Source organism: Lissotriton vulgaris, chromosome 5, assembly GCF_964263255.1.
Source record: "Lissotriton vulgaris chromosome 5, aLisVul1.2, whole genome shotgun sequence".
Taxonomy (NCBI): domain Eukaryota; kingdom Metazoa; phylum Chordata; class Amphibia; order Caudata; family Salamandridae; genus Lissotriton; species Lissotriton vulgaris.
Window position 1 is genome coordinate 258,266,279 of NC_141693.1, and position 26,280 is coordinate 258,292,558.

The following is a 26,280-nucleotide window of genomic DNA, read 5'->3' on the forward strand; positions in this document are numbered from 1 at the left end:
ATATAGCACCTCTGATCAACATTGATTTCCTTTTCTAGGTTCTGCCATCCATATCAGTATGAGCTGGATCACTTCAAAACAGCAGAATCCCTGCTTCAAAAGCCGCAGCTTCAGGTGAGAGCCTCACATGTAAAAAGGTTAGAGGTAACTTTTAAGCTAAATTATATTTCCTGGGTGGCCTGCAGGTTTGGGCAGGGGGGGGTCTGGAACACCATTTGAAAAGCAAGCTTCATGCCACTGTTACTCTCTGCAGGTGTACCAGCCTTTGGAGCAGACACCATGCCACTACATCTCAACCCTCGATGATCTGGTGGAACTGAATGAAAAGTTGTTGGGCTGCTCTGAATTTGCTCTGGATTTGGAAGTGAGTCTTGCCCTCCCCCGTTTACTCCCATGGCAGTTCTCCAGACTAACAATTGTCCATAAATGTGCAATCTTTGCTTTCCGTTCTCCTCTTTGCTCTCCATTCTCTGCAGCATCACTCCTACAGGAGCTTCCTAGGACTCACCTGCCTGATGCAGATCTCCACACGCACTGAGGATTTCATTATTGACACCTTGGAGCTCCGCAGCGACCTCTATATCTTGAATGAGAGTTTCACAGATCCAGGCGTGGTGAAGGTCAGCTATGTACACTCATTCACAGTCTTTTTTACTCCTCTGATTACTCAAATTCTTTCTCCTAGATCATTTTGTCCCTCTGAATTCCACCAGTATATCATTTACTTTCCATCCTTTTTCTAGTCTCTTCATTGTACTCTTGCTTATCTATTTGGTATCCTCTTTTTGATATGAATCCATGAAATGTTTATGCTTTATTGTATCCTTGCTTCCTTTTCAAAGTAGTTGCCTTTTAGATTGGGTCAGTTTCATAGAATAATCCATACATTGAGGAAGTTGTATAGAGTTACATTTTCATAGATCTTGTGAGAACTACGCAAAAACAGAACAAGATAAACTATGAAGGGTTAATTTGAGTCTCAGTGGTAATAAATACTAATGAAATCAATAGGAGTGTCACGCCTATTAGTATTACTAATTGTGGTTGTATCACTAGAAGTGACGCATCTAATAGTAGTACCTGCGTCGATTTCGGAATAACCTACAGAAGTACTTGTAGTCATAGTTCTATGTTTTTTATTGGTCCTGGTAATGGTTTTAATGAAATAACTGAAGTAGTTCTAGTATGAGTTCAACAAGCAAAACTAGTGTTTAGTATTTTACCTCTAGACATTGAACCTGAAGGAGTGGTATCTGTTGTAGTAGTAATAATAGATGAAGCAGTGGTACTTTAGTCGCTCTAGTGTCAATAGTCATACTTTGGGCACTACTTGGACAACTAGAGGTTGCAACATGAACGTTTTATAGATAACTGGAGTTGATTAAATTGACTTGATTAGTTTGGTAGTGCATAAGTTTGGAGTGAAAAGGAGTAGATCAGTTTTATTCCATCTCGCGCTCTCTCTCAAGGTTACACCACTTAATTTCCCTCTTTAACTTTCAGAGCTTGAGTCTGATTCCCCATTCCATATAACGCATTGAAGAATATTTGTATCCACCTTCTAGGTATTGCATGGAGCTGATTCTGATGTGGAGTGGCTTCAGAAGGACTTTGGGCTCTACCTGGTGAATATTTTTGATACACATCAGGCTGCCCGAGCTCTCAATCTTGGACGTCACTCACTGGATCACCTCTTGAAGCTGTATTGTGATGTGCAGTCTGACAAACGATACCAGTTGGCTGATTGGAGGATCCGGTAAAATACCAAAGACATTTGATGCTAATGATGACCATTGAGGGATATGCCAAGTTAGGAAAACAAACTGCGCAAGTTACAATTGGAAAGACTTGTATGCATAACGGTACAGGCTTTATTTTGGGCAGCCAGTTGGCGAAGTTTGTGTGTAGATGATTTGGAAAAGCTTCTTAGTGAGCAATACTGGGCGAATTTAGAATAGAAACGTGGACCACCATTGAGGAAACATTTGTGATTTGTATGGGCATGCCTATAGGGGTGGGAGTGAAGTATTTGGGATTTCGAGCGCACTGGTTGTGATGTTGTTAAAGAGCTTGTTTGGGTGTTGAAGATTTTAATGGGGGCTCTTGGGGAAAGGGTGCGTTGAGACTGGTATGTTGGTGATTTAGCAAAGGACTTGTGTGATAGTACTGTGAAAGCCTCATAGAGTTAAGGCTTGCCTGGAGGGAAATTGGAAACTTTAATTGGAGATACTTCATCGGGGCTGGTACAGTCCTAGAGAAGAATTTTATGTGCTGGTCCTCAAGAATTCTTTTATTGTGGTACTGGAGAATGTTTACATGTGGGTTATGAGGGTTCTCTATCTGTGAAAACTATGGAAGTTATCGTTTTGGAGGATTAGGTGAGGAGCTATGCAAGGATGTTTTGGATAGCTTGTATAAGGGAGCATTAGACAGTGGTTCATGTTAGAGGTATTCTGTGGTCATGCAATTGGCAGTTGTAAAACACTTGTGTGGGTGAGGTTTGTGGTTTTCAGGAAGGCTTGGGTGAGTTTTGGGCAAATCTTATGTAGAAGTAAAAATAAAGGCTTGTGTGCAGTGGATTTAGGAAAGCTTGATTGTGGGCTTTAAAAATGCTTGTAGATGGATAAGGAGAACTTTTGGTAATCGTTGAGAATGTTTTTGCTTATCTGTGTGAAAGTTTGTTGGTCTTTGAGAAGATTTGTTAGTCTATGTAAAGGCTTATAAGCAGACCTTTGAGAACATTTGCATATATGTTTGTAAAGGTATTGGATTCATACAAATCCAGCTTGGAAGAAGTAGATTGCTGATTGGGGGGGAAGGGGGATTCTTTGAGAAGCCTCTGAGGAGTGGTTTAAGCAGGCTTTTTGAGGAACTTGGTTAGCAAATACTTTTTTGTCAAGGACCTTGAGCGGGCTTCTTTTGAAGGCCTTAATAAGGCTTGCAGTGTAACCTGTGGAGGTTTTGCAGGGTACATTGGGATGGGACCTGTCGGGATTGTTTGAGAAGGACTTTTATTGAGTAGGCATTCAGTATAGCTGGTTGAGTGGGCTGTTGATTGGCATTTATATGGGTAAGGATGTTGGGTAGGAATCGTGGGAAGTTTGGGTATGTCTTGCATGGTAAAGTGTTAGGTAGGGGGACCGGATAGTCAGGCCTAACAAAAGAAAGAAGCGTATGGTAGGACTTGAGATGTGCAAGGCTTTTTCTTGAGTGCATGGGGTATTCACTTGTTACTGAAGTGTGTTCTGCAGGTACTGACCGTTATCCTGGTGTCCTGTGGCCCAAATACTCTTGCATGTAAGTTGGCTAGCCACTGCCTTTAGGTACTTGACTTCCTGGGGTAGAGCAGTTGAGCAGTCGGACAACTAGTTGGTGTATGTGGTTAAAAACTCTGATGCAGTAAATAGCACTCAATATTCCCAATGCCCAGCCAGTGCAATTTATTCCAAAACCAATTGGTACCTTGACTTGCAGAAGTGTAAAATAACTCAAACAAAAAAAACTAAGGTAAACAAAGCCAAGTAGAAAGTCATTGCACCTTCCCGGGGCAATGATTGTGATATCTCAGTTGTCTTAGGGACTTTTATAAGATTTATCCTTTTATTAACAATTTTTTTGTCTGTAAGGCAAAGGAGAGAGACAAAGAAATTGTTTAGCAGGGTTGCTCTAATAGGTCAGTTTTTCTTTTTCAGTGGTCTATGGGTGAAAACTCAGCAGGTGGAAGCCTCAGAGTTACTAATAAAGTGGTCTAGGGCTCCCACCTCCCAAGTAATAGGTCAACTCTTGTGAAGGGAATGAGCTGTTTTATCGCTGGTCATAGTGTCAAAGGCCATGCAGTAGTTTGTACTCACAGTTCAAGCAGATTCCAGTTAAAGTGTCATTTGGTAACCAGTTTTTGAAGTGGGAGCTCAGAACTAAGGTCAACCTCTCGAAGCCAAGGCTTGTTTCTATTTGCCTTGTTCCCTATGAAAGCTAGGCATTGGGGGCAATCCAAGGCCCAAACTGCAAAATATTTGTGGAATCACAGTAGTTAAAACATTTATTGAACAGTCCAAGAATCCATACAACCAGCTCCGGCCAGTGGAAAACCACTCCAAAGGCAGGGGTCTATAGGAAAGAGTTTTGAATCTCTCTGGGGCCGGAACTGTGCAGATAGGGTCACTTAAGTATATGGTGGTTTGGGAACTTCCTCAAAATAAAGCACCTCTGTAGCTCCACAAACCGGACAATGTCATGCTCCTTATCTTTATCCAAGCCAGCTGGACTGCAGGGATCTAGTAACTCTTGCGTGCCTCAGTCCATTGAAGGTGCCTCCATAATGGGTAGTTACTGAATTGGTCCAATATGTGGGTATTGCAGATTCTCATTAGCTACCTTGTCTTCTCCCACACTGGTCTCTGAAACAGCAGTCTTGAGAAATTTGGCTTTTCAACAGCCAGCTAGAGAACAATTACTAGGAAATTCTCTGTCCCCCACACTTAATTGCTGTACACTGTTGTGCTGTCTTTTAGTATTCCAGGCAAGATAAATTGGGATAGATTGCAAATATTTAGCCGGATGTGGAGGCATCGATGATGGGTCAGAATGCCAAAAAAAAGTGCCTTTTTCAGAATTCAAAATCTCCCTGTTAGTAGGAAGCTCATCTAATTCCTTTAGCCAGGGTTTCACATGCTCTATGTGAAATTTAGCACAGATTAATCAGGCAGAGTTCGTCCAAGTCCAGAGGTGTATCCAAGTTTGATGTAGCCATAAACTCACCTAGTTCGCAACAAGCATCCCAGGCAAAGGGCAGGGTGGGGGTGTGGTACTTCACTGAGTAGAGGAAACCTGCACTACACAATGGAGACAGTAAACTCTTCTCCCAATGTATTCTCCATTTACAACCTACAGTGTTCTCAGCCACCCTCATGCAACAATTTCACCCGTGATAGGCCATATACCAAGTTATGATTGGTTGAAGGATATTTACATAAGAGAGCCTTTAACCTTTCCATAAAGTTGCGGGTGCAATACACTTGGACTGCAAATCTGTGGCAATATAGCAAAGAGTTGATGTAATACTGGGTGTACTTCCTTTTTTCAAAGCTAATCTGTTTTGAAGAGTGACTGCTTTGAAATGTGGTGCAAATCCCGAGTAATCACAGATGGGTGATTCCAGTGTTGGAAAATATATGGTAGAAAAAAGAAATATGATACCATGGCACAAGTAATGCAAATAGCTTTTGCTTGAAGAAAGAAGTTCTCTGATCAGTATTGTGGAGAGAAACATTGGATACAGTTTGCAGTAGGAAGCAATGGATAGACTTGCAACAGCTGTTGGATAGGGTTCTTTGGAGTACATGTTGGGTAGATTTTGTGACACTGCTTTGGGCTATCAAGTGGATCCTTATCTCGTACATGCTAGCAAACATTGAGCGTCAGACTGAGCGGTACATAGGTCCAGGTTTGGGGACCATTCTGAGGGACTTGCAAAAGGGTGCCTTTCAGAGGACTTGAGAGCAGAGCATTGGGAGGAACTTTTCAGGATAAACTCTTCAGTGAGGTTTTGATGAGCGCTTGTGTTGGATGTCTTAGGGAAGTGATTGGAAGAGGAGCATCGTAGAGGGGTGATTAGAGCTTGTATTTGGAGTATTCAGGTGTCCGCCCTGGGGTATGGTATGGACCTTTACTAGCCTGATCGTGAGGTGATCATGTTTTCTCTGTTTCAGCCCTTTGCCGGAAGAAATGATGCAGTACGCCCGAGCCGACACTCATTACCTTCTGTACATCTATGACAAAATGCGTTTAGCACTCTTGGAGAGTGGCAACGGGCAACCCAACCTGCTTCAGGCTGTGTGGCAAAGAAGTAAAGATCTGTGTTTGAAGGTAAGCTTAGACGATCAGTGTGCTGAGCATAAGCTAAGGAATAGAACTTGGTCATCAACTAGGACATTTTCACAGACCGATGAGAGCACCACAATTAAATATCATATCTGTAGATAGCATTGTACATCCGTAAACACTTTTTTTTCCACTAAGAGGATTTAATTTCGATGGCACATTCTTCCTACTGGTTTGAAGTGTTGAAAATGTACAACCCTGAGAATGCATCTCCTTATTTTAATTTACACTCTTTACGTAAGTTGGAGACTCTCATTGAGTGAGCATCACATTGTAAAGGGGTGACAAGCTCTGATAAGGAGATGGGTTTAGGTTTACACCTTTTTATTTAGTCATAAGACACCGGCTACAGCTTAAATCAGTAAACTCAATAAGCAGTGAAATACAACAGACTTTGTAGTCATACCATAAGGTAGAAAACACCCTGGTATAAATGTGTAATGTATAATGTATAATCCTCATTTCACCAACCTTGAAAGGCCCACTTTATGTTCAGACTGACTCAAAACATACATGGGAATGGGGGAGGGGTGGAAGAGAAGGAGTAGGCAGCAGAAAACGCCATTAGACTTTTAACACCTTCACCTGATTATATGACAGTCTCTGCATCAAGTCTTGGCTAGAAATCAGTAGTTAGCACTTCACAACCACAGCCAGTTTCTGTCTCTAATTCATATCAGTCTGAAACAAGCATTTGCAATGCAATAGGTCTCCAGTTGTTAGAGTTTGAGCCATTGTCAATGATACTTAATATATACTGTCGGCCTGTGCAAGGGACTGTTGTTTTGGTTTAGCTATAAATGTTATTTTCTAAAATAAACAAGCACCAGTTGCTTACACACGGACACGTTCCTTTTTAGTAGGCTCGGGAGATTAGGTGATTTGCCCAGAATCACAGGATGGTGAGCAAACGACACACTCGAACCTTGGTTTCTCCAACTCCAAAGTCAGCAACTCTGGCCCTTACTCCATATCCTCCATTAATAATGTTGGCACTATATTTGCTTCAAGCCGAGTTATTAGCACAAGTGTATCTAAATGCGCACCAATGTTACAGCGAGTCAGCTTGCTGAAATGAAACATACACTTGACCTATGTATATCCTTTCAAGAATTCATTACAAAAACACAGCTTCCATGCTCTTATTTTTGCAGCGTGAATCTTTCTGGATTCACTATGCTGTGCATTATTCCGCGATCTGGTGGTTGGGTCCGGATTCGTAGTCTTTTTTTATTTTTTTTTTTTTTTTTTTGTAGCCCAGGTGGGCGTCGACGTCCCACCATTTGGTGCACCTTCGTGACGTCGGCACGCTTCCTGTGGAAGCTCCCACCCTTGGGCGCCATCTTCAGATTCTTTTTTCCGCCGTTGGGTCTGGATCGTCGCATGAAGCTCCGGAGAAGTTTCAGGAGAAAAGAAGGAAATACACAAGTTTTTGGAAGAAAAAGGACCGAGGAAGGTCGGAGAAGACCTCCTAGAACCAGAATGGAGAAGGAGAAAGAAAACATCGAGGTTTTCGACAGCCAAGGAGAAGGAGCGGGCAGGGGACCCCCTGACCGAGCACATGGACAACACTCCATTCAAGTTCTGCCGTAATTGCCACCACAAGTACGCGCAGAAGGACCAGCATCCAGTCTGCAACCTCTGCCTGCCGGTCGACCACTCCAGCGAGGATTGCAACGCCTGTTCGGTCTTCACGCCGAAGACTTTGAGAGTTCGAGAGAGACAGAGGGTGGCCCACCAGACGATGCAAGGGAAAGGGACCACGCCGACGCTTTACGACCTGGGTGCCTCCTCCGAGGAAGAGGAGAACATCGCCGAGGGACCAGATGACTTCACGGTCGTAGAGACCGATGTGAGACCTTCAATAAAGGTAGGAGAGTCTATGACCCCGAAAACCCAGACAGGGCCTAGAAAGCCTGAGGGAGAACCCCGAAAAACAGAGGCTAAGTCCTCGAAAGGAGCACCGGAGACGAAATTTTCGACGTCCGAAGTTGCATCCTCCGAAAAGCCCAGCGGATCCTTCGAAAAGGACTCCCGGATGGCGAAGACCAGCGAAAAGCATCGGTCGTCGAAGCAGGCCCTCGAGAAGGGACCCGCGAGCGAGAAGACGCTCAAAATGGCCTCCACGTCGAAGGCGCCGTCGAAGAGACCAGCCGAGAAGCTCGACGCCGAGCAGGCGGCAGAGATGGAGAAAAAGAGAAGAAGGCTCGAGGCCGAAATGGAGAGTATGCTCCAGAGGAAGAGAGACTTCGACGAGAAAATGAAGAACTACTCGATTCCCTCGAAGACTGCGACTGCCGCCTCGAGCACCGCAGCGCCAGCCGAAGAGGTAGAGTTGCAGGAGGACTTCGAGGCTGAAGAGCCGCCGAAAACTCCAAACCCCACAGATGAAGGGGAAGATGAGGATTTCTACCGCTCGGAGGGAGATTACCTCCGCGAGAGCTACTACTCAGAATGCTCGGCGTCGTTAGACGAAGAATGGTAGGATCTCGAGGCCGATAACCCCGAGGAACCTGTGGAAACGTATCCGTCGAGGCCTTCGCCGCCAGACGACATCGGGGCTTACTATGAAGTCGTCAAGAAGGCTGCAACAGTCTACAATGTAAAGTTGGAGGAACAGACAAAGGCAGACTTCCTGCTGGAAACATTGCTCCCCTCACAGACAAAAAGCAGTTTCCTGCCCATGCTGAAGAGCGTCACGGCACAAGGAGCTGAAGCCTTCAAGGAACCGGCTACATGCAGGTCGGTGACCCCGAGGACTGAGAAGAAATACAAGTTCTCCTCCGGGGACCCCCCTTATATCCAGGGCACCGTGGCAGCTGACTCTATTATCGCGGCAACTGCCAGGAGAAGGGCCAACGTGCCAACCACATCTGGTCCACCACCTGATAAGGAAAGCAGGAGGATGGACCTCACTGGAAGGAAAATAGAAAGGAATGCGGCCATGCATTGGAGGATGGCAAACTCCAACGCACTCCTGAATAGACACCAATACCAGCACTGGGATGAGATGAGCCAGTTGCTGAAACACATGCCTGAGGAGTACAGGCAGAGGGCAGCCCACCTCGTCGAGGGGGGAAAGGACATAGCAAACGCATGCCTGAAGACGGCCCTAGACGGGGCAGAAACATCAAGCAGACTGATGGCCATAGGTATCACTGAGAGAAGGCAGGCCTGGCTCAGAATATCAGGCTTCAAGGCAGAAGTACAGAACAACATCCTGAACACCCCCTTCAATGGGGAGACGCTGTTCGGAACAGCGGTGGATGACAAACTGACCCAGCTGAAGAAAGACAATGAGACAGCCAAATCAATGGGAGCCCTACAATTCAGGGGGATGCGGAGAGGCACCCCCACGAGGAGACCAAATGGTAGAGGTGGAAACCAGCAATCACATTCGCATCAGTCGCACCACCATGGTCAACAAGGGGACAACCAATGGCAACAGGGTCAACAGAGGCAGAATTGGAGCTCCCAGAATAGGGGCCAGTCCTTTCGAGGGAGAGGAAACGGACGGGGCCAAAGACGGAGAGGTGGTGATCAACCCCCCCAAAAATGACTCCACGAAGAGGGAGGCGATCACCCACCCAAAGCCTCCGGGGGGAGAGCACCTACAGCTAAGGAGAGGCTCACACGGACACGGCTCAAGAGAACACACAACACCAGTAGGGGGAAGGTTGAGATTTTTCCTACACGAGTGGAGAAAAATAACCACAGACAAGTGGATACTAAACATTATACAACACGGATACTGCATAGAGTTGGAAAGATACCCACCAAGCAGGAGGCCAAAGAGAAGGGCTCACAAGGGCAGAGAACTGCGCCTGCTCCAGGAGGAAGCTCAAGAACTGCTCCTCAAAGAGGCCATAGAGCCAGTCCCGCAAAGAGAACGGAACAAGGGAGTGTACTCAAACTACTTCCTAGTACCAAAGGCGGACGAAAGCCTAAGACCCATCTTGGACCTACGCTTCCTGAACACCTACGTAAAAACTCAAAAGTTCAAGATGACTTCCCTGCAAGAGGTCATCCCACAAATAAGGCCCGGGGACTACTTGTCCACAATAGACCTAGAAGACGCATACCTGCACATCCCCATGAACAGGAAACACAAACACTTGTTAAGATTCAAGGTGAACAAAGACCACTATCAGTTCACGACCCTAGCTTTTGGGCTCAAGTCAGCACCAAGGGTCTTTACCAAATGCCTCGCGGCGGTGGCCGCACACCTGCGAAGGGAGGGTATACACGTGTACCCCTACCTGGACGACTGGCTCGTGAAAGCAAGCTCTTACACGACGTGCAAAGCCCACGCAGAACAGGTCACAAGAACGCTCACGAACCTGGGCTTCTCCATCCACTGGAGGAAGTGCTCCATGGACCCAGAACAAGTAAAAATCTTCCTGGGAGCCCTGATCAACACTGTTGAATGCAGAGTGACACCCAGCGAGAAGAGAACACTCAGCCTGCTGAGGGAGAAACGTCACTACCAGAAGGGGCAAGTTCTGACAGTGAGGACGGTGAGCAAGATCTTGGGGATGATGGCGTCATGCATCCACCTGGTCCCCAATGTTCGCCTAAAGATGAGACCACTACAGGAGTGGCTGCAACAACAATGGTCACAAGCAGAAGGAAGTTGGGAAGATCTAGTGGTTGTTACGCACAATGTGCAGGAGGAGATGACATGGTGGACGAAGGAGAATATAACGATGGGGAAGCCTCTAACGCCACCGGACCCAACTGTGACCATCACCACAGACTCATCCCAGAAAGGATGGGGCGCACACATGAACAGGCTCAGAGTGAGGGGTCTGTGGAACCCAGGAGATGCGGTCAAGCACATCAACTACCTGGAACTGAGAACAGTGTTGCTGGCCCTCAAGGCCTTCCAAAAGCACCTTTACAACAGAAGGGTGTTGATACAGACAGACAACACCACAACGATGTTTTACATCAACAAGCAAGGGGGGACTCAGTCATTCCCTCTGTCGAGCTTGGCTCAAGAAATATGGAGATGGGCGATCCCACTCAGGATAGACCTGCTGGCCATACACCTGCCAGGGAAGGACAATGTGGAAGCGGATTGGCTCAGCAGGCAAGCATCGGTGTCCCACGAATGGGAACTGAACAACCAAGAGACAGAGAACCTGTTCAGGAGGTGGGGCACACCAACAATAGACCTGTTTGCAACACGCCGGAATGCAAAATGCCAACACTTTGCATCAAGGGAACAGGAACCAATGTCCCATGGGAATGCCCTATGGATAAGCTGGTCAAAGAAATTTGCCTACGCTTTTCCACCGACGCCACTGATCCCCAGAGTCCTGAACAAGTGCAGGTCGAGCAACATGACTCTCATCCTGGTGGCTCCCCAATGGGCGAGGCAGACTTGGTACTCCCAGATTATGGAGATGGCGCAGGGCAGAGCACACAAGTTCCCAAAAAGAAGAGCCCTTCTCTCCATGGAAGGGGGACAAGTTCTACACCCAGAACCAGAAAGCCTCTGCCTGTCAGCGTGGCTCCTGAGGACTTAGAGTTTGCTCATCTAAAACTACCAGAGAGCACACTTCGGGTGCTGAGAGAAGCAAGGAGACCCAGTACACGGAAGTGCTATGGGGAGAAATGGAAGAGGTTCACGCAGTGGTGCCATAAGAAAAACCTGGAGAAAAAACTGACGAGAGAGTCTACAGTACTCAGATACCTCACGCACCTGATCAAAGCCAAACTAAGCTCGTCCTCGCTGAGGGTTCACCTGACAGCGATTGTGGCATACACAAGGGGAGAAACGGGGAGAAGTTTCTTCACTTCCAGAGTAGTGAAAAGGTTCTTGGAAGGAGCAAAGAGAATAGCGCCACCCAGGAGGATGCCGCCGCCGGCATGGAACTTGAACGTGGTACTGACCGAACTCATGAAGCTGCCGTTTGAACCCATCCATAAAGCGTCACTACAAATACTGACAATGAAGACCGCCTTTCTAGTAGCGATAACATCGCTACGCAGAGTGAGCGAACTACAAGCTTTAACGCTGCAAGAACCGTACATACAAATACACAGTGACAGGGTCGTGATGAGGACAGACCCGCATTTCATGCCCAAGGTAGTATCTAAATTCCACATGAACCAAAGTATCCAGATCCCTAGCTTCTTCCAGAAGCCCACATCAAATGCGGAGAGGGCGCTCCACACTCTGGATGCAAGGCGGGCAGTAATGCACTATATAGAAAGGACGAAAGAACACAGGAAGACAAAACAATTCTTTGTGTCCTTCGCAAGGAGTCTCCTGGGTAGACCAGTGACTAAGAACACCATAGCAAGATGGATTGCAAAAACAATACAGCTCTGCCACATGCAAGCGGGTGAGGAGCTCACGGAGGGGCCACGAGCCCACTCAACCAGGAAGAAAGGGGCAACAATCGCCTTCCTGGCAAACCCGCCCATCCAAGACATATGCCTGGCGGCAACATGGGCTTCAGTGCACACTTTCACTAAACACTATTGCGTAGATGTGCAGATGAACAAGGAAGCACAAGTGGGCCAAAGAGTGCTTCAACATATCTTTAACAACCAACGCTCATCTTCCACCCAGCCGCCACATGAGTGACAAAACCGCTACGAAATCAATGCACAGCATAGTGAATCCAGAAAGATTCACGCTGCAAAACGAATAGTTTCTTACCTGTCGGTGTAGTTTTGCAGCTTGAAGATCTTTCTGGATTCACTAGCGAACCCACCCACCTCCGCCAGAAAGATGAGGCTGGAGAAGGTGGAAGGACATAGAGTAAGATGGGAACGCTTAACAACACAAATATACGTGAAGAAGTTTACGTTGAAGGAAAGTTTTAATACACATAGCCATGGATTCACCACAAAGGAGGAAAGAAAAAAGAATCCGAAGATGGCGCCCAAGGGTGGGAGCTTCCGCAGGAAGCGTGCCGACGTCACGAAGGTGCACCAAATGGTGGGACGTCGACGCCCACCTGGGCTACAAAAAAAAAAAAAAAGAGAAAAAAGACTACGAATCCGGACCCAACCACCAGATCGCGGAATAATGCACAGCATAGTGAATCCAGAAAGATCTTCAAGCTGCAAAACTACACCGACAGGTAAGAAACTATTCGTTCTCTCCTTCTGTGTGTTATACGCCTGTCCTACTAAAAGGTGGATACATTAAACATGAACCACTGAGCTCTGTTGCTCTTACAAGGAATTGTCTTACTCAAAGAGTCGCAGAGTCATTTTATTCCAATTGCAAGTAACTGCTACCGCGATTTTCCAAGTATCACACAGTTTGGTAAAGAGAGGTAGCTGGGGTCACAGTTCGCTTGTTTTGGAACCACATCTGACAATTAATAAACTAACTATACATCCAGTACCAGTACATTAGGTTTGGAGATAGTTATGCATTTGTCGGTATATTAGAGATTCTTCTTAAACACATGCAGACACGCATGCAAACATACGTTCGTCCATATACCCTTTTATGTCCTTGGGTGAAAAACTTGCAAATATTGTCAATATACAATTTTATCTAGTTCAACCGGAAACGGCCTGACTACATTTAAAGCAACAGGTGCACCAGTATCATCCTCCTCAAATGCTACTTACTTGTATCGACCCCAGGAGGAGGAAAGTCCGAGTCAGCGCGCGTGGCCTGATTCCACATACATTTCCAAGCCGTGCACAGTAGTAATTACCCAGCCTGATGTGCAATCAGATGGTCAGAAAACCACTGAGGCTATAATAACCGAGCACGTCTGCGAGAGTAATATATTTTATTTATTGCCTAATGATGAGATCATACAAAAACAAGCTCTAACCCGGTTCCCAAGCTATAAAGTCGGCGGCTCTGACAGTTAGGCCACATCCACTCTTGTCCCATTAAGGGGGTTCACTAGAGTAGGCCAATTTCTGCCTTCCAGGAGGTGGGGGCGGTGTGTTTGGACTACACCAAATCGCACTGCTGGTTTACACAATTTTTACTGTTTCAAGCACATGAATATGAAGTGATCTGCCCAGAATCACACGATGTGCCCGGCGAAGTGGCAAAGCCACGATTGTACCGCAGCTCTCCAGGTTCCCAGCTCGGGCTCAAGACACTAGCCCACGTTTACCATTTAAAGCAACTGTGCCATTTTACAAACCTTGTGACATCCAGTAACTGAAGAGAATTAACAAGTTAGCTCCCAATACTAAACACCATTTTCTCTGATGGCCAGGAACGTATTTGTTCTGTGAAAGTCACGTCCTATCCAGCAAGAAAAATCCTGTACTCATTTTTTCCGATTCCAATTCTCTTGCTGCGCTCAAGTGCACATTTTGTACTATATTTATATTTTATATATTTATATTTAAGGGGAGAGGATGTGGTACGTCTGCTAAACTGCCGACTTAGGTGCTGGAAACCAGCGTTCGAGCCTCTGGTCACGTCCACATCCTGTGATTCAGTGGAAATCACCTGATCTCCCCGTGCCTGATAGTGTAATGTAAATACGGTGCTTGTGTAAAGCGCTCCAATACCTTCTGGTCGAGTTCGCGCTATATAAAATATGCAAAAAAAATGTATAGTGCTATTTCATTTTGCGCATACCTTCTGAAACAAACAGAACTCAACGTAGACTTTTTTTGTCTCTATGCATTAACGCTTTCTTTGATTTTATGGGCCCGAATTACATGCACTGCCTGGGTGGTACTGATTTTTACTGAGGCGCTATTTTACATAAGTGCCATATTACATAGGTGCGCAATATAAAAATAACACACAAGGTAACAATAAATAGTAAAGGCTAGATAACCAAACTCATAACGAAAAACGAACATTCTCGGATTGCTTAATTTGCAGGTTGCTTAATTAGTGCCGATGCACTAATATTTGAAAAGATAGATGCAATGTTTATTGTAACTTGGTGCAAATGGCAATTGGACACGTTTTGCTCCATTATTTCTTGATCAGTCAGTACTTTTTTGCTCAGCAGTGATTATGTGTATAGCGCCTGTAGGAAGGGGGAGGCTCTAGTTGGCGCAGTGCAACACTAGCGACAAGCAGGGACTCTCTCTTCCTCGTCAGGGCTGAGGGTTTCCTTTCAGACAACCTCTGCTTACCCTCTAGGTAGTGTGGCTTAAGCAGTCGTAGGCTAATCTTTGGGGCACATAGGGTTAAACACTTGCAATATTACACCTTCACAAGCAACCCACCACACAACGAGACCAGACTGTATTCTGTAAAAATATATATCTTTATATAGATTTTAAGCAGGCTTGTGAATACAGTCAACGTACTTTAAGGTATCGGTTCCAAATTACTTAGTTCAAGTTGCCACAGTTCTTTCTAGCAATAAGCGTTCTTTAGGGCCTTCAGGCCGGTTCAACAAAGTTCTTGTGGAGCAGGCGGCTTCCAGGGGATCTGTCCCACGTCGCGTTGCTTTCCTGGGGTCGCTGTTCGTTGCGGCTCTCAGCCGAGCAGGTCACGGGTCATCCGGGGCAGCGGTGCTCTGTGGCGGCAGGGTCCTTCCTTTGGCGTTCGCTCCGACCCTGGAGGCGGTGGCTGGGTGTTGGCGGCAAGTGGCAGTACGGTCCTCAAGTGCAGGACGTACCCAGCCAAGTGCCGGTGCAGCTGTATGCTCACAGCTGAGCTGTCGGGCAAGATACCGACTCAGTGGAATCTCACAGGGCAATTGTCCGTCTTTGCAAGTGGATTGATGGCTCGTGGCGCAGTCAACTCGAGAGCTCGGACCGGACGGATCCTCCTTTGCTTTGCTCTCGGGCTCCCGGTGCAGTTGCGGTCACGGTGTTCGGGCCAGCGGCGGCTGGACCTCACTTTGCTTTCGCTGTTGCTTTGGGCCCCGGTCACGGTGGTCAGGTGGATGTCGTTGCCTTGGAGGAGATTCCTCCGTCGGTACTGCAGCGATAAGCAGCACCCACAGTCGCTTCCTTCAGGGTGTAGCGCCCACTGGTCCTGGGGCGCTGGTCAGGGGGCAAGTTCGCAGCAAGCCCTTGGAGATCTCTCAGCAGAGTTTGGCACAAAGTCTTGTAAAGCAAAAGTCTTCTCGTAGTCTTTCCTTTCTCCTCTCCTTCGGCAGCAAGGCACCAGACACAGGCAAGAGACAGCACCCCTCCCTGTCCTTCACGGTCCTTCTCGTCGGGCAGAGTTCCTTCTGTAGCCCAAACCGTATCTAATTTTCAAGGAGCAGGGCTCCTTCTTTTATAGGGCATTTCTTTTGTTCTCGCAGGCCAGGGGGGCCTTTGCATAGCCACTTTCAGTCCTTGAGTACCCTGGTGGGTGTACTCCGGCTTCTGCTTTCAGTGTGAGGGGCAGGCGCATCAGACGCCCTACAGGAGGTGGAGCCAGCATTGTGCGGACAGGGGCAGCCAGAGTACCTGGTTGATGGGGCTTCGCCCTTCCTGGGCCAGATGTCGGCTGAGTCATCAGTCGCTCCCCAGGAGGGTGGAGCCAGCATTGTGGTGGCAGAGCACAGCAAGATCCAGAGTCAAGAGCCACTCCTACCGCCCACTAAGGTGTAATCTGCGCATTCACCACCTGCCCTCTCCCCAACCCTGTCACTCACACATCCCAGACAGTCAGATACACATACCAGCAGAGGCGGGCTGAAATGGTTAGGCAAGCAAATGCTAACTTTCTAAAAGTAGCATTTGCAAACACAGGATACTAAAACAAACTTGACTACAAGAAATATGTTATCATCCTGAGTTCAGGCATACTAAACATGACGCGCTACCATGCTCCTTGAGCCTGCTGGGATTATAGCGTGTAATAATTCCAACAGCTCAGTCTGGCCTAATGGAGCAGGTAGCCTTCAATAGTGAGCTACGATTTTGGTTGTAAGTCACTACTAGGACATGCCACACACATCAGGGCTTGTCCTACCTTACACCTACAACGCACCCTGCCCGCAGGCCTACCATAGGGGTGACTAATATGTAGTCAAGGGAAGGTTCGGGGGCTGGCAAGTGGGTGCACTTGCCCAGCTAGCGTGACAGTACGAGACCGCACGCGGGTTCTGCGGGCGCAGTTCCCAGACACATCTTTACGGCTGCTACGGTGGGTGGCGCAACCAGCGCTGCAGGCCCACCAGCAGTATTGGCATCTACAAGCCCTGGCACTCCTAGTGCACTTTACTAGGGACTAACAGTAAATCCAATGAACCAATCATGGATACCAATCGCATGTACAATTTACAGTAGGGAGCACTTGCACTGCGGCACGGGTCAGCCGTGGCGCAGTGCCCTGAGTATCGGAAAACCAGCAAAACATCGGAGGCACACCAGCAAAAAGTGGAAGGGAGACTCACCCCAAGGTGCCAGGTCTAACAGCGCCCATGTTGACACACATGAGCAATGGTTTTGCTATTGCAAACAACATTGCGTGCCAAAAATTGCATCACATGGCACGCACGTTCAAAAAGTACTAGGGTGCTAAATAGCACATTTGTGCAAACTACCACTTGTACAGCTGCTATGCAGTTTACAGTTAGACAAGTGGTATTCTCCGGACAGCAATGTGGCCATGGACCTGGAAGTGCAATGTTCCCAAAATGTTACCTTAGGATAGTCAATCCCATATGCACGTTTATATCGCTTTCAAATATTTCTATTCGGAATGTTTTATTGCATATATATTTTGTGTCCATATTTAATTGTTCATTTTGCAATCACACGTTTCTCTCTTTCGTCACAGCAAATTCAGTCACAGTTCTATATGTCAGGTAGTTCTCTATGACATATCATTTTCGGATGACTGAGTTTCATCTGGGCAGTTCAGGTCTGCACTTGGCCATAATTGGCCCTGTAAACGTGTTTTGCCTTAAAACGTGAATTTCCATCTAAAATAAACTACAAACGCAATAGCAGATAATTCTCTGTGCTTAAATAACGCGTCTTTATTTTTCTATCCGACGACAGCAGCCCCATCGCTATTAAAAACAAGTCCTAAACTGAAATAATGGCAAACCAGAGTCCCGAACACAGCAGACCATCTGTGCGGTAAAGAGCTCGTGACTTGGCCTTGCCATTAGGTCAAGAGCGGCTGCCACGGATCACTATAACCCCACCTAAATCAATTCACACTTTTCAATTCCTCGCGCAAGATCACACTATTGTGTTAGAGCGTGGATTCCGCGATTTGAACTCTGGTGAGGTCTCCCGTTACCACTCCGATTCACTATAGCCCAGCGTTACATGAGACGAGCATGTGCACACAATCGCACACAGCACACAGGCTTACCCTTCGCTGGGACTGGGGCAGTGACTTCCCTTCTGATTTCAAACACAGCAGCGGCGTCAGCAAGAGTCCCCACGTCATAAAGTGTGAAGCGTGCATCCTTATCTGTGCCGCAGCAGCAGGAAGGCAGCAATAATACAACCAGGAAGTCAGGCATCCTTGCCCGTGGCATGGGAGGAGCCTGTGACGCGGCCGGAAGAGGCCGGTGTTGCTTGTGGATGCAGGGCTCCCATGAGGAAGGGAGAGCCCCGCGGTAGCGGTGGAAATCCAGAGAAGTCCCGGGTCCCAGGAGGGGGCCCGGTTGAAGTGGAGAGGCGGGTGTTTTTCGGCGTCACATTGCCCAGCAGCCCGGTGAGTGGTGGCACGCCAGTGCGCTGACACATCTTGGGCATGGAAAGTGAAAGTGCTTTCAAGGGTAGAAGCTTTGAGCTGCACTCCTGAGGCGGAAGCCGGGAGAGACTTCATTTTTAAAATTGTAAATTGTCACAGAATTACTTGTGTAAATAGCTTTTAAAATCACTCACTTGTCGGAATTTAGCTGCTGGAAACAGCGGAGCCAGCGCTGACACAGCACGCAAACCGTCAAACACTCCTCGCGCCACGAGCAGAGGCCACGCCCCCTTTTTAGGCCACGCCCCCACGGTCCTCAATCACTGGCACAGTATAAATCATGTGCTTCTTCCGGTCGCGCAGCGGGCGAGCGCAGCAGGCGCGACGTTTGCGCGCCAAAGGCGCGCCTAAGGCAAGCCAGTCTACGCCCGTCCGTGACCGACCGGGACCAGGGGCCACCCCCCTTGGCCAACCATTAATCCAGACCATAACCTATCTCCCGCAATCCATTCAGCAACTAAACCAAACATGTGGGCTATCCTGTCTACATACATGGGACCCCTCTACCCAACACTCCGCCTGCAATCAGTGCGGTTTTCGTTTCTCTCATGGTATAAAGAATCCCACATCATTCTCCATGCTGCTGCTTAACTGCCGTTCGCTTCCCAAACACTCTGAGGAAATCTCTCGATTGTTAGAAGAGAGAAGCCCAGACGTCTTTTTTGCCACAGAGACCTAGTTACAGGAACACTCGGAACCCGACCTGTTGCAAGCACTTCCACCGGGCTATCAAATACTCCGCCTCGATCGAAAAAAGGGCATCGGCGGCGGTCTAGCTATAATCTACAAATCGGATTATATTGTCACCAGCACCCCTGTAGACTTCCCAGACTGCGAATGCCTTCCTTTTTTCATAAAATTAAGTGCTACACATACCTTCTCGGGTATGCTTATATATCGTCCTCCTGGACCACAAAGGCAGTTTCAAACAGACCTCACCTCGATCGCGGCAAGTCTTGCAGTTAGCGCTGCCAATTTCACAATTCTGGGTGACCTTAACATCCACTTGGATGACCCAATTGACTCCATAGCAAGGGACCTATCCTTAGGCTTAAGCCCCCTTGAACTACACCAGCGTGTCTCTGGGCCCACCCATCTAAAGAGTCATCTCCTGGACCCTGTCTTCAGCAACTGTAATAACCTTCACATCGGAAATTCTTCTCCCCTTCCCTGGTCCGACCACTTCCCCATCCCGCTCACCCCCCCCCCCAAACCCCCGATGATACAACGATCTCGCAACTGATCTCCACTCCACCTACCCGAGTGGGAGGATCTCCTACAAAGTACCAAACCCACCAATACTTCTACTCCCACCCAAGACAATGATACCTACAACCTATGGATCACCAGCTCCCTTGATACAGTTTTACCACTAAAAAACTCCCACACCAAGCGGGGCTATCCTACAGCCCCATGGTACACAAATGAACTACGAGAGTCCAAACGCGTATGTAAACGACTGGAGAGGAAATGGCGTCTCAGCTACCTCCCATCAGACAAAACTAGTTACAGAACAGCAATTAAAAATTACAAAACGGAAATTCTTCTAGCGCAATCTAAATACTTCGAACTCAAGATTGAGAACGCAGCTTCCAAACCCAAAGAGATCTATCGAATAGCCAAAACCCTCCTGCAACTTCCAGAACCTGCAAAGCACCATAACAACACTCAGATCCACTGTGAGGAAATAGCTGACTTCTTTCACCAGAAAATAGAAACCATCAATTCTTCTTTTCCTCACCCAGTCACTCTACCCACAGATTTCGTCAATACAGGGTGTACGATAGTCCCTTCTCACGATCTCAACAGCTTTCCTCCTTTAGATCTCACCAAGCTGGAGAAATTTATGGGACAGGTTAAATCTGGATCACCTACCGACCCAGCACCTCCCAGTACCCTCACCCAGATTACTCATCTGATCTCGCCCACCATCCTAGACCTGCTCAATTCCTCACTCCATACTGGTATTGTCCTTCCACTATGGAAGAGAGCAATGGTCAGAGCTCTATTAAAAAAACCTAATCTTGACCAATCTAACCCCGCCAATTACCGTCCCATCTCCCTCTTACCATGGCTCAGTAAACTCCTCGAGAAGCATGTCAACTCCGTTTTCACCGACTTCTTAGAAGCCAATAACATCTTAGATCTCTCCCAGACCGGCTTCAGGCCCCGTCACGGAACGGAGATGGCACTGATTGCAGTTACGGAGGAGGCACGAAGGATCTTGGACGATGGCGGATCCACGGTCATCGTCCTACTTGACCTAAGTGCCGCTTTCGACACTGTCAATCATAATATCCTACTCCAGCGTCTTGAGGGAATAGGACTGTCGGGGACCGCTCTCAGCTGGATGAGATCTTACCTGACTGACCGATCCTTCAGGGTTTTTGAGAAGGACTTCTCCTCTGCCAGCAGACCTCTTAATTGTGGAGTTCCTCAGGGCTCCTCCCTGAGCCCCACCCTTTTTAATGTCTATCTGCGCCCCCTAGCTGATGTCGTCCGACCATTTGGTGTGAAAATCGTCTCTTACGCGGACGACACGCAGCTAGTGGTATCATTGAACCCCCCCCCCCCTAAACTCTCATCACAGCCTACACAAATGCCTGGAAGCAGTCGCCACCTGGATGTCCGGCTCTTGTCTCAAACTTAACGGGGACAAAACAGAGATAATGCTCCTTGGAAATAACATCGCAAAAACTATTGATTCCATCTGGCCTCTCTGTTTAGGTAATCCCCCGCAACCCAAGGAGCAAATCAAGAGCCTAGGCATCTGGCTGGACAACACCCTCTCTTTCAACCATCAGGCTACCAAGCTAGCTGCCACTTGCTTTGGGTTGATGAGACTGCTTCGCAAAATTCTCCCCCTCCTCCCATTCCATTCGAGACGAATTATGGTTCAAGGACTGATCTCTCCCGCCTCGATTGTACCTATCTATACCTCGGAGCACCCCAATCCACACTCAACCAACTCCAGGTTATTCAAAACTGTGCGGCAAGAATCCTCCTGAACGTTCCTCGCCGACCCTCAGTAAGAGCCAGACTGAAAGACCTTCACTGGCTCCCGGTGAGAGCCAGAATCGAATTTAAGAGCATGTGCATTGCACATGGCTCTTACTGGGGAACAGGCCCCCTCATCAATTCCCCCCTGGTGAAAGCCTATCAGCCCACCCGTTCTCTCAGATCTGTGACCTCCCACCTCGCCTCAGTACCACGCATCAGGAAGGCCAGATGTGGTGGTCGAGCGCTCTCCTACAATCTAGCCAGGATCTGGAACTCCCTCCCTCTCCATATCAGATCCGAACCTAACCTCCTCACTTTCCGGAAAACTCTCAAAACCTGGCTATTCAGCAAAACTTCGGCTTAAAACCTCTCTCCGCCTCTCCCCTCCCACCTCTCTGAACCAGTTCAAGCTCTCTACAGCGCTGGGACGCCCCTGGGTAGCCAACGCGCTCTACAAATCCTCATTCCATTCCAAGGGCTTGCAAGGGGGACAGGAGATGCGCGCGCGTCCACATATCCAGCCCGATCCGATCCTGCGCGTGCCCATCTCCTGTCGCCCTTTAAGCCCTTGAAAGCAAAGTCGACAACAATAGGTCTCGCAGGCGACAGCGCTTTCGCGCTGTGTCGCCAGGTGCGAGACCTAAAAAGGATGTCAAATAACTATGTCCAGACCATGTACTCCAGTGTATTGTTTGCCTGTAGATATTCTCTTGCTGCCTTTGTATTCGAAAAGAAACGCCAATCCCTCCATCCTGCACTTGCAGTACAATATCCGTTTAGAGTGTAGATCCTTTCGTGATCACTTGTATATCTTGCCTACCCTCAAGGTGGCATGACTCAGCGCTGAGAATGCATCTATCTTCGAAGTTATTACATTTTGGTGCTGCTTCCTGGTTGCCATCTGGTCAGTAGATCCTGTTTTCTGGGATGTCTGAGTTCAGCCAGAACTGTGCCCATAACTTTGTCTCCAGGACTCTTGGTAGGCAAGCACGTCTCTTTAAATACAAACACATTAATCACCGAGGTGGCTCCTTTTATTGATGATTGGAAGAAAGTGTTATTGTAATTGCACTTATATAGCGCTTACTAGGTCAATTGGCTGAGCGGGGCAACTGGTAATTTTTCCTTTAGCATTGCCACTTGGTTGATGATGGGGATGAAGGTTGAAACTGTCCCTCTCTTGCTCAGAGTGGGAAAGGTTCTCTAGAAGAGGCCGACCTCTTGTCCCATTTCCTGATCACTGTCTGTGAGGCTTTTGATGGGCAGGTACAGAAAGTTCGCCCCTCTTTGTGGCTTTGTTGTGGGTGGTCCAGGATGGAGACTACCCTGCTGAGGAGAGTCACTATGTACAAAGGCAGTGTTGCAAAATAGCCTTGAGAGACACTATAAAAAGCAAACCATTCTAAAGCGATGTGGTGAGGGTCTTCTAGTTGGAGTAGCTGCCCCAATCCGTCGCTCGTCAGACCAACTCCCACAGCCCCTCCGTCCACCCAGACCTTACATTTCTCTCCTCACGCCAGAGACCGGTCTCACTCTTTTACGTAGGCTGTTTCGTTCTCTTCAAAATGCCTCGTCTCCCAGGCAGGTGGTCGGCGAGGCAGAAACCACCTGTACCAGACAAAAAACGCTACATCCACAAACACAACAGTCTTCGGTATGCATCACCTCAATATTATCCCTGTTCCCTTATGGTGCACTTCTTCCCTCCTGACCCTCAGGGGTGTCCAGGCAGAGACGCCAGATGTTCCCCACTCAACCGGCTGTATACCCCCAGCACACAGTGCTCTGGGAACATACCAGAAAGGACCGGAGTCCTTACCCCGAGCAGAGGAACATCACAGTAATAATGAGTTGGTTATTCATGGCGCCTCCAACCGCAACTGCCCCTAAGCTGTTTCCAAGCTCAGCAAGTAGCTGTTGCCAATCTCCCTCCTTGAGTAGGAAGAGTAACGTGTAAGGTGAAAGAGGAGCAGCTTCCATCATAAGAGCAGCCAATGAAGAAAGAAAATACAATAAGTGAGCGAGATGAGAGCAGATGGACCGGGCAAACAAATGAATCGGTATTTAGGATGTGGGCAGCGATCTACCAACATCAATATTTATAAACATCAGCTCCGCTAACAGTGCAGTTAGTGACCAAAACCCCTCCTCGGGTGCGGAGAACACCATTACACCCAGTTAGTTCAACTAGTGCCATCTCCACTCCTTCAGCCTCCCCCCATCAAATCTTCCCCTGCCCCACTTAAAGTCCAGGTGTGCTCAAATGGCTTTCTCTCACAGAACACCCATATTCATGCCAAAAAAAAAAATTCTCAACCATTGTATATGACCTGTCTCACACAGATCTCTTCCAGTTCCCCGGCAAAAGAAGAACACCGATTAATTGTATCAACGCCATTGAACCGCGCATGAAAGCATGGCACAAAGCCTCTATATAAACAGATCACCAATATCATTGTGAGGTTCGTGTGTCTTCCAGCTGCAAGTGATGGAACACAAATACAACTGTAGCTGCCACCAATATCGATCACAACTGAGAATCTCATCATGAGTGGGTCAAAATTACAATTCCCCAGTCTCCTATCCCCCATCATCCGCACTCCTTCTCGGTCTCCTACCCCCCAAGTACCAAACCCAATCTACTGGCCTCCTCGCCCACCAGGCCCCCAGATAGCCAGGCATCGGGGAAGAGCAAGAGTAACAAAGTTGTGAAAGTGGCATGTCTTTCCAAATTTTCTTTTTTCCAAGAAGGGCTCATAAAGAGGTAGCACTGAAGACTACATACGTTGGGTCCCTTTAACTTTGTGGTTGCAAGTGTTAGGTCATGTGAAGTCGTTGTTAGGAAATGCAAGCCTATTCACAAACCATTAACATTACCAATCTTTCCTCTTCGGGATTGCAACAAGCAAAGCATTGCAACCAACCAAGCCGAACTAATGCGCACATACTTATTAAAGTGTGAAATGTTTAACGTGTCTATTACACGTTGTTAAAACCTAATGCTTCAGTATGGTGACTCGAAACCTCTGTTTTGTTTCATCTTGCGGTGTCTGCTCACTAGGTGTGCCAGTCTGCAAGCTGAGAGGCACCTTCCCACCAGGAATGATGCTCTCTAGTGCAACATGCTCAACTAAAAACCTACATGTGGTTTTAAATGTTGATGGCAATCCTTTAGTGCACTTCTGTGCTCACCAAACATCTGCTTGCATATCTGGTGAGAGTTTAGTTGTGCAGTTGTTACTGATCCAAAGTATAAATCTGCATCTGGCTTTCCCGGGGGAGCTTATCTCCACTGCCAGAGTAGAGGGACCCACATGCCCCTCTGCTCTGTGATGTACAATTTAAAAAATGTTCAATAAATACTTAAGACTGTGCAAAAACCTATACTGCTGCACACTGCACTTTTATCCCCCACACAATGGGTGGTCAGTGCAATGTTACTTTGCTCTAGGATGTTTTAAAATGGTTGAGTGGTTGCTATGCTCCATTCTCTGGAGGGCGTTATAACAAAATGTTTACAGCACAGTGTTCTCACTTTTGATATTCAGATCATATGAAACACAATAAATAATAGCAGAGTCCTCTAAACCAGCTCTTTTTTAAGAAAATGTAAACATATTGAAACGCTACACAGCATGCAAAAAGAGCACGTTTTTACACCTTTCATATCTGATAGGATGATTGCAGATGGGTCAAATTATGTTCAATTCTACTCTAAAGTGAATATCTACAACACTTGTCAAACTTCAAATCTATATATTTTATTTTTGCTATAGCAGTTGATATTTAATTTGTGTCCACTTGTCGTTACATTTGGAACTTTTAGGCATGAAAGCCGCTGAACTTGTAAACTGAACAGTCATTAGTTAACTAGATTACGTGTGCCCTAAAACATCCCCTCTTTGTCTAATGTGGGGACACAGCGATCTATCTCATTGTTTTAGGATGTTTTTTCTCTGGTTTGCCCTGCAATCTCCAGCCTCAAGTGAAGAGAGATGGTCTCTTCAGTGCATCTAAAGTCTGCCTCCAATGAATCAAATGAGCCTTTCTTTGGCTAGACACCCTTTTTTTACCGATTTATCAGATCTTCAGGACCGGTCGTTAGTCCAGGGTCTTAAGTGCACCAGTATAGAGAATCCTCTCTTCATTCACCAGGAATGATGCCTTACAGCAAATATGAAAGGTGGAAAACCTACTTGGTATTCAGTAAAAATACAGGCAATTCTGCCATTTCCTCACTCACCGCCTCACACTAGTTACTAGATAAGTCAGAAAAAGCTTTATTCCTTTCTTTGGCTTTCAAATGTCTGACTAGGAAGAGCCTGATTGCCTTCACGAAAGCAGTGTACTTTGCATAAATAGTACAGCCTAAGATTGTGATGATGTATGACCTCCCCCTTTATAGCATGATGAACACAATAGTAATATGATAAACAATAGCAGAAAGAAAGAATACTAACAAATCATAAGAATTACAAAGTAAAAAACAGGTTACTCAAGTGCCATACCGTGCGAGTCGCAGTGAAGTTGGAGAGACATACAAGTGGTCAATCAAGTACAGTCCCTCATTGTTTCTCAAACTTTAACAACCGGTGATTCAGCCCATGTATGTGCCACTTATCATGGACCTTACATTTCTTCCATTCAAGCTTCTATTTTTTCCCCTCTCAATGCACTGCATTGTCCCTTGTAGATATCCTAGACTGAACATGATCAGCAACACCTCCTCATTTCCAGTGGGACCCGAGTTGCCCTCCCATTCCTCCTTTGCTTCCATA

The 26,280-nt window shown here is 47.2% G+C and overlaps 1 protein-coding gene across 1 annotated transcript in view; it reads left to right on the forward strand.

Annotated features, from left to right (window-relative positions):
• Positions 1 to 26,280, forward strand: part of EXOSC10 (exosome component 10) — a 289,910-nt gene that overhangs the window by 74,298 nt on the left and 189,332 nt on the right. The window contains exons 7-11 of the mRNA XM_086921318.1: positions 39 to 114; positions 254 to 364; positions 477 to 620; positions 1,566 to 1,756; positions 5,709 to 5,865. Coding sequence (XP_086777444.1) covers positions 39 to 114; positions 254 to 364; positions 477 to 620; positions 1,566 to 1,756; positions 5,709 to 5,865 — 679 coding nt within the window. The remainder of the gene's footprint in view (positions 1 to 38; positions 115 to 253; positions 365 to 476; positions 621 to 1,565; positions 1,757 to 5,708; positions 5,866 to 26,280) is intronic.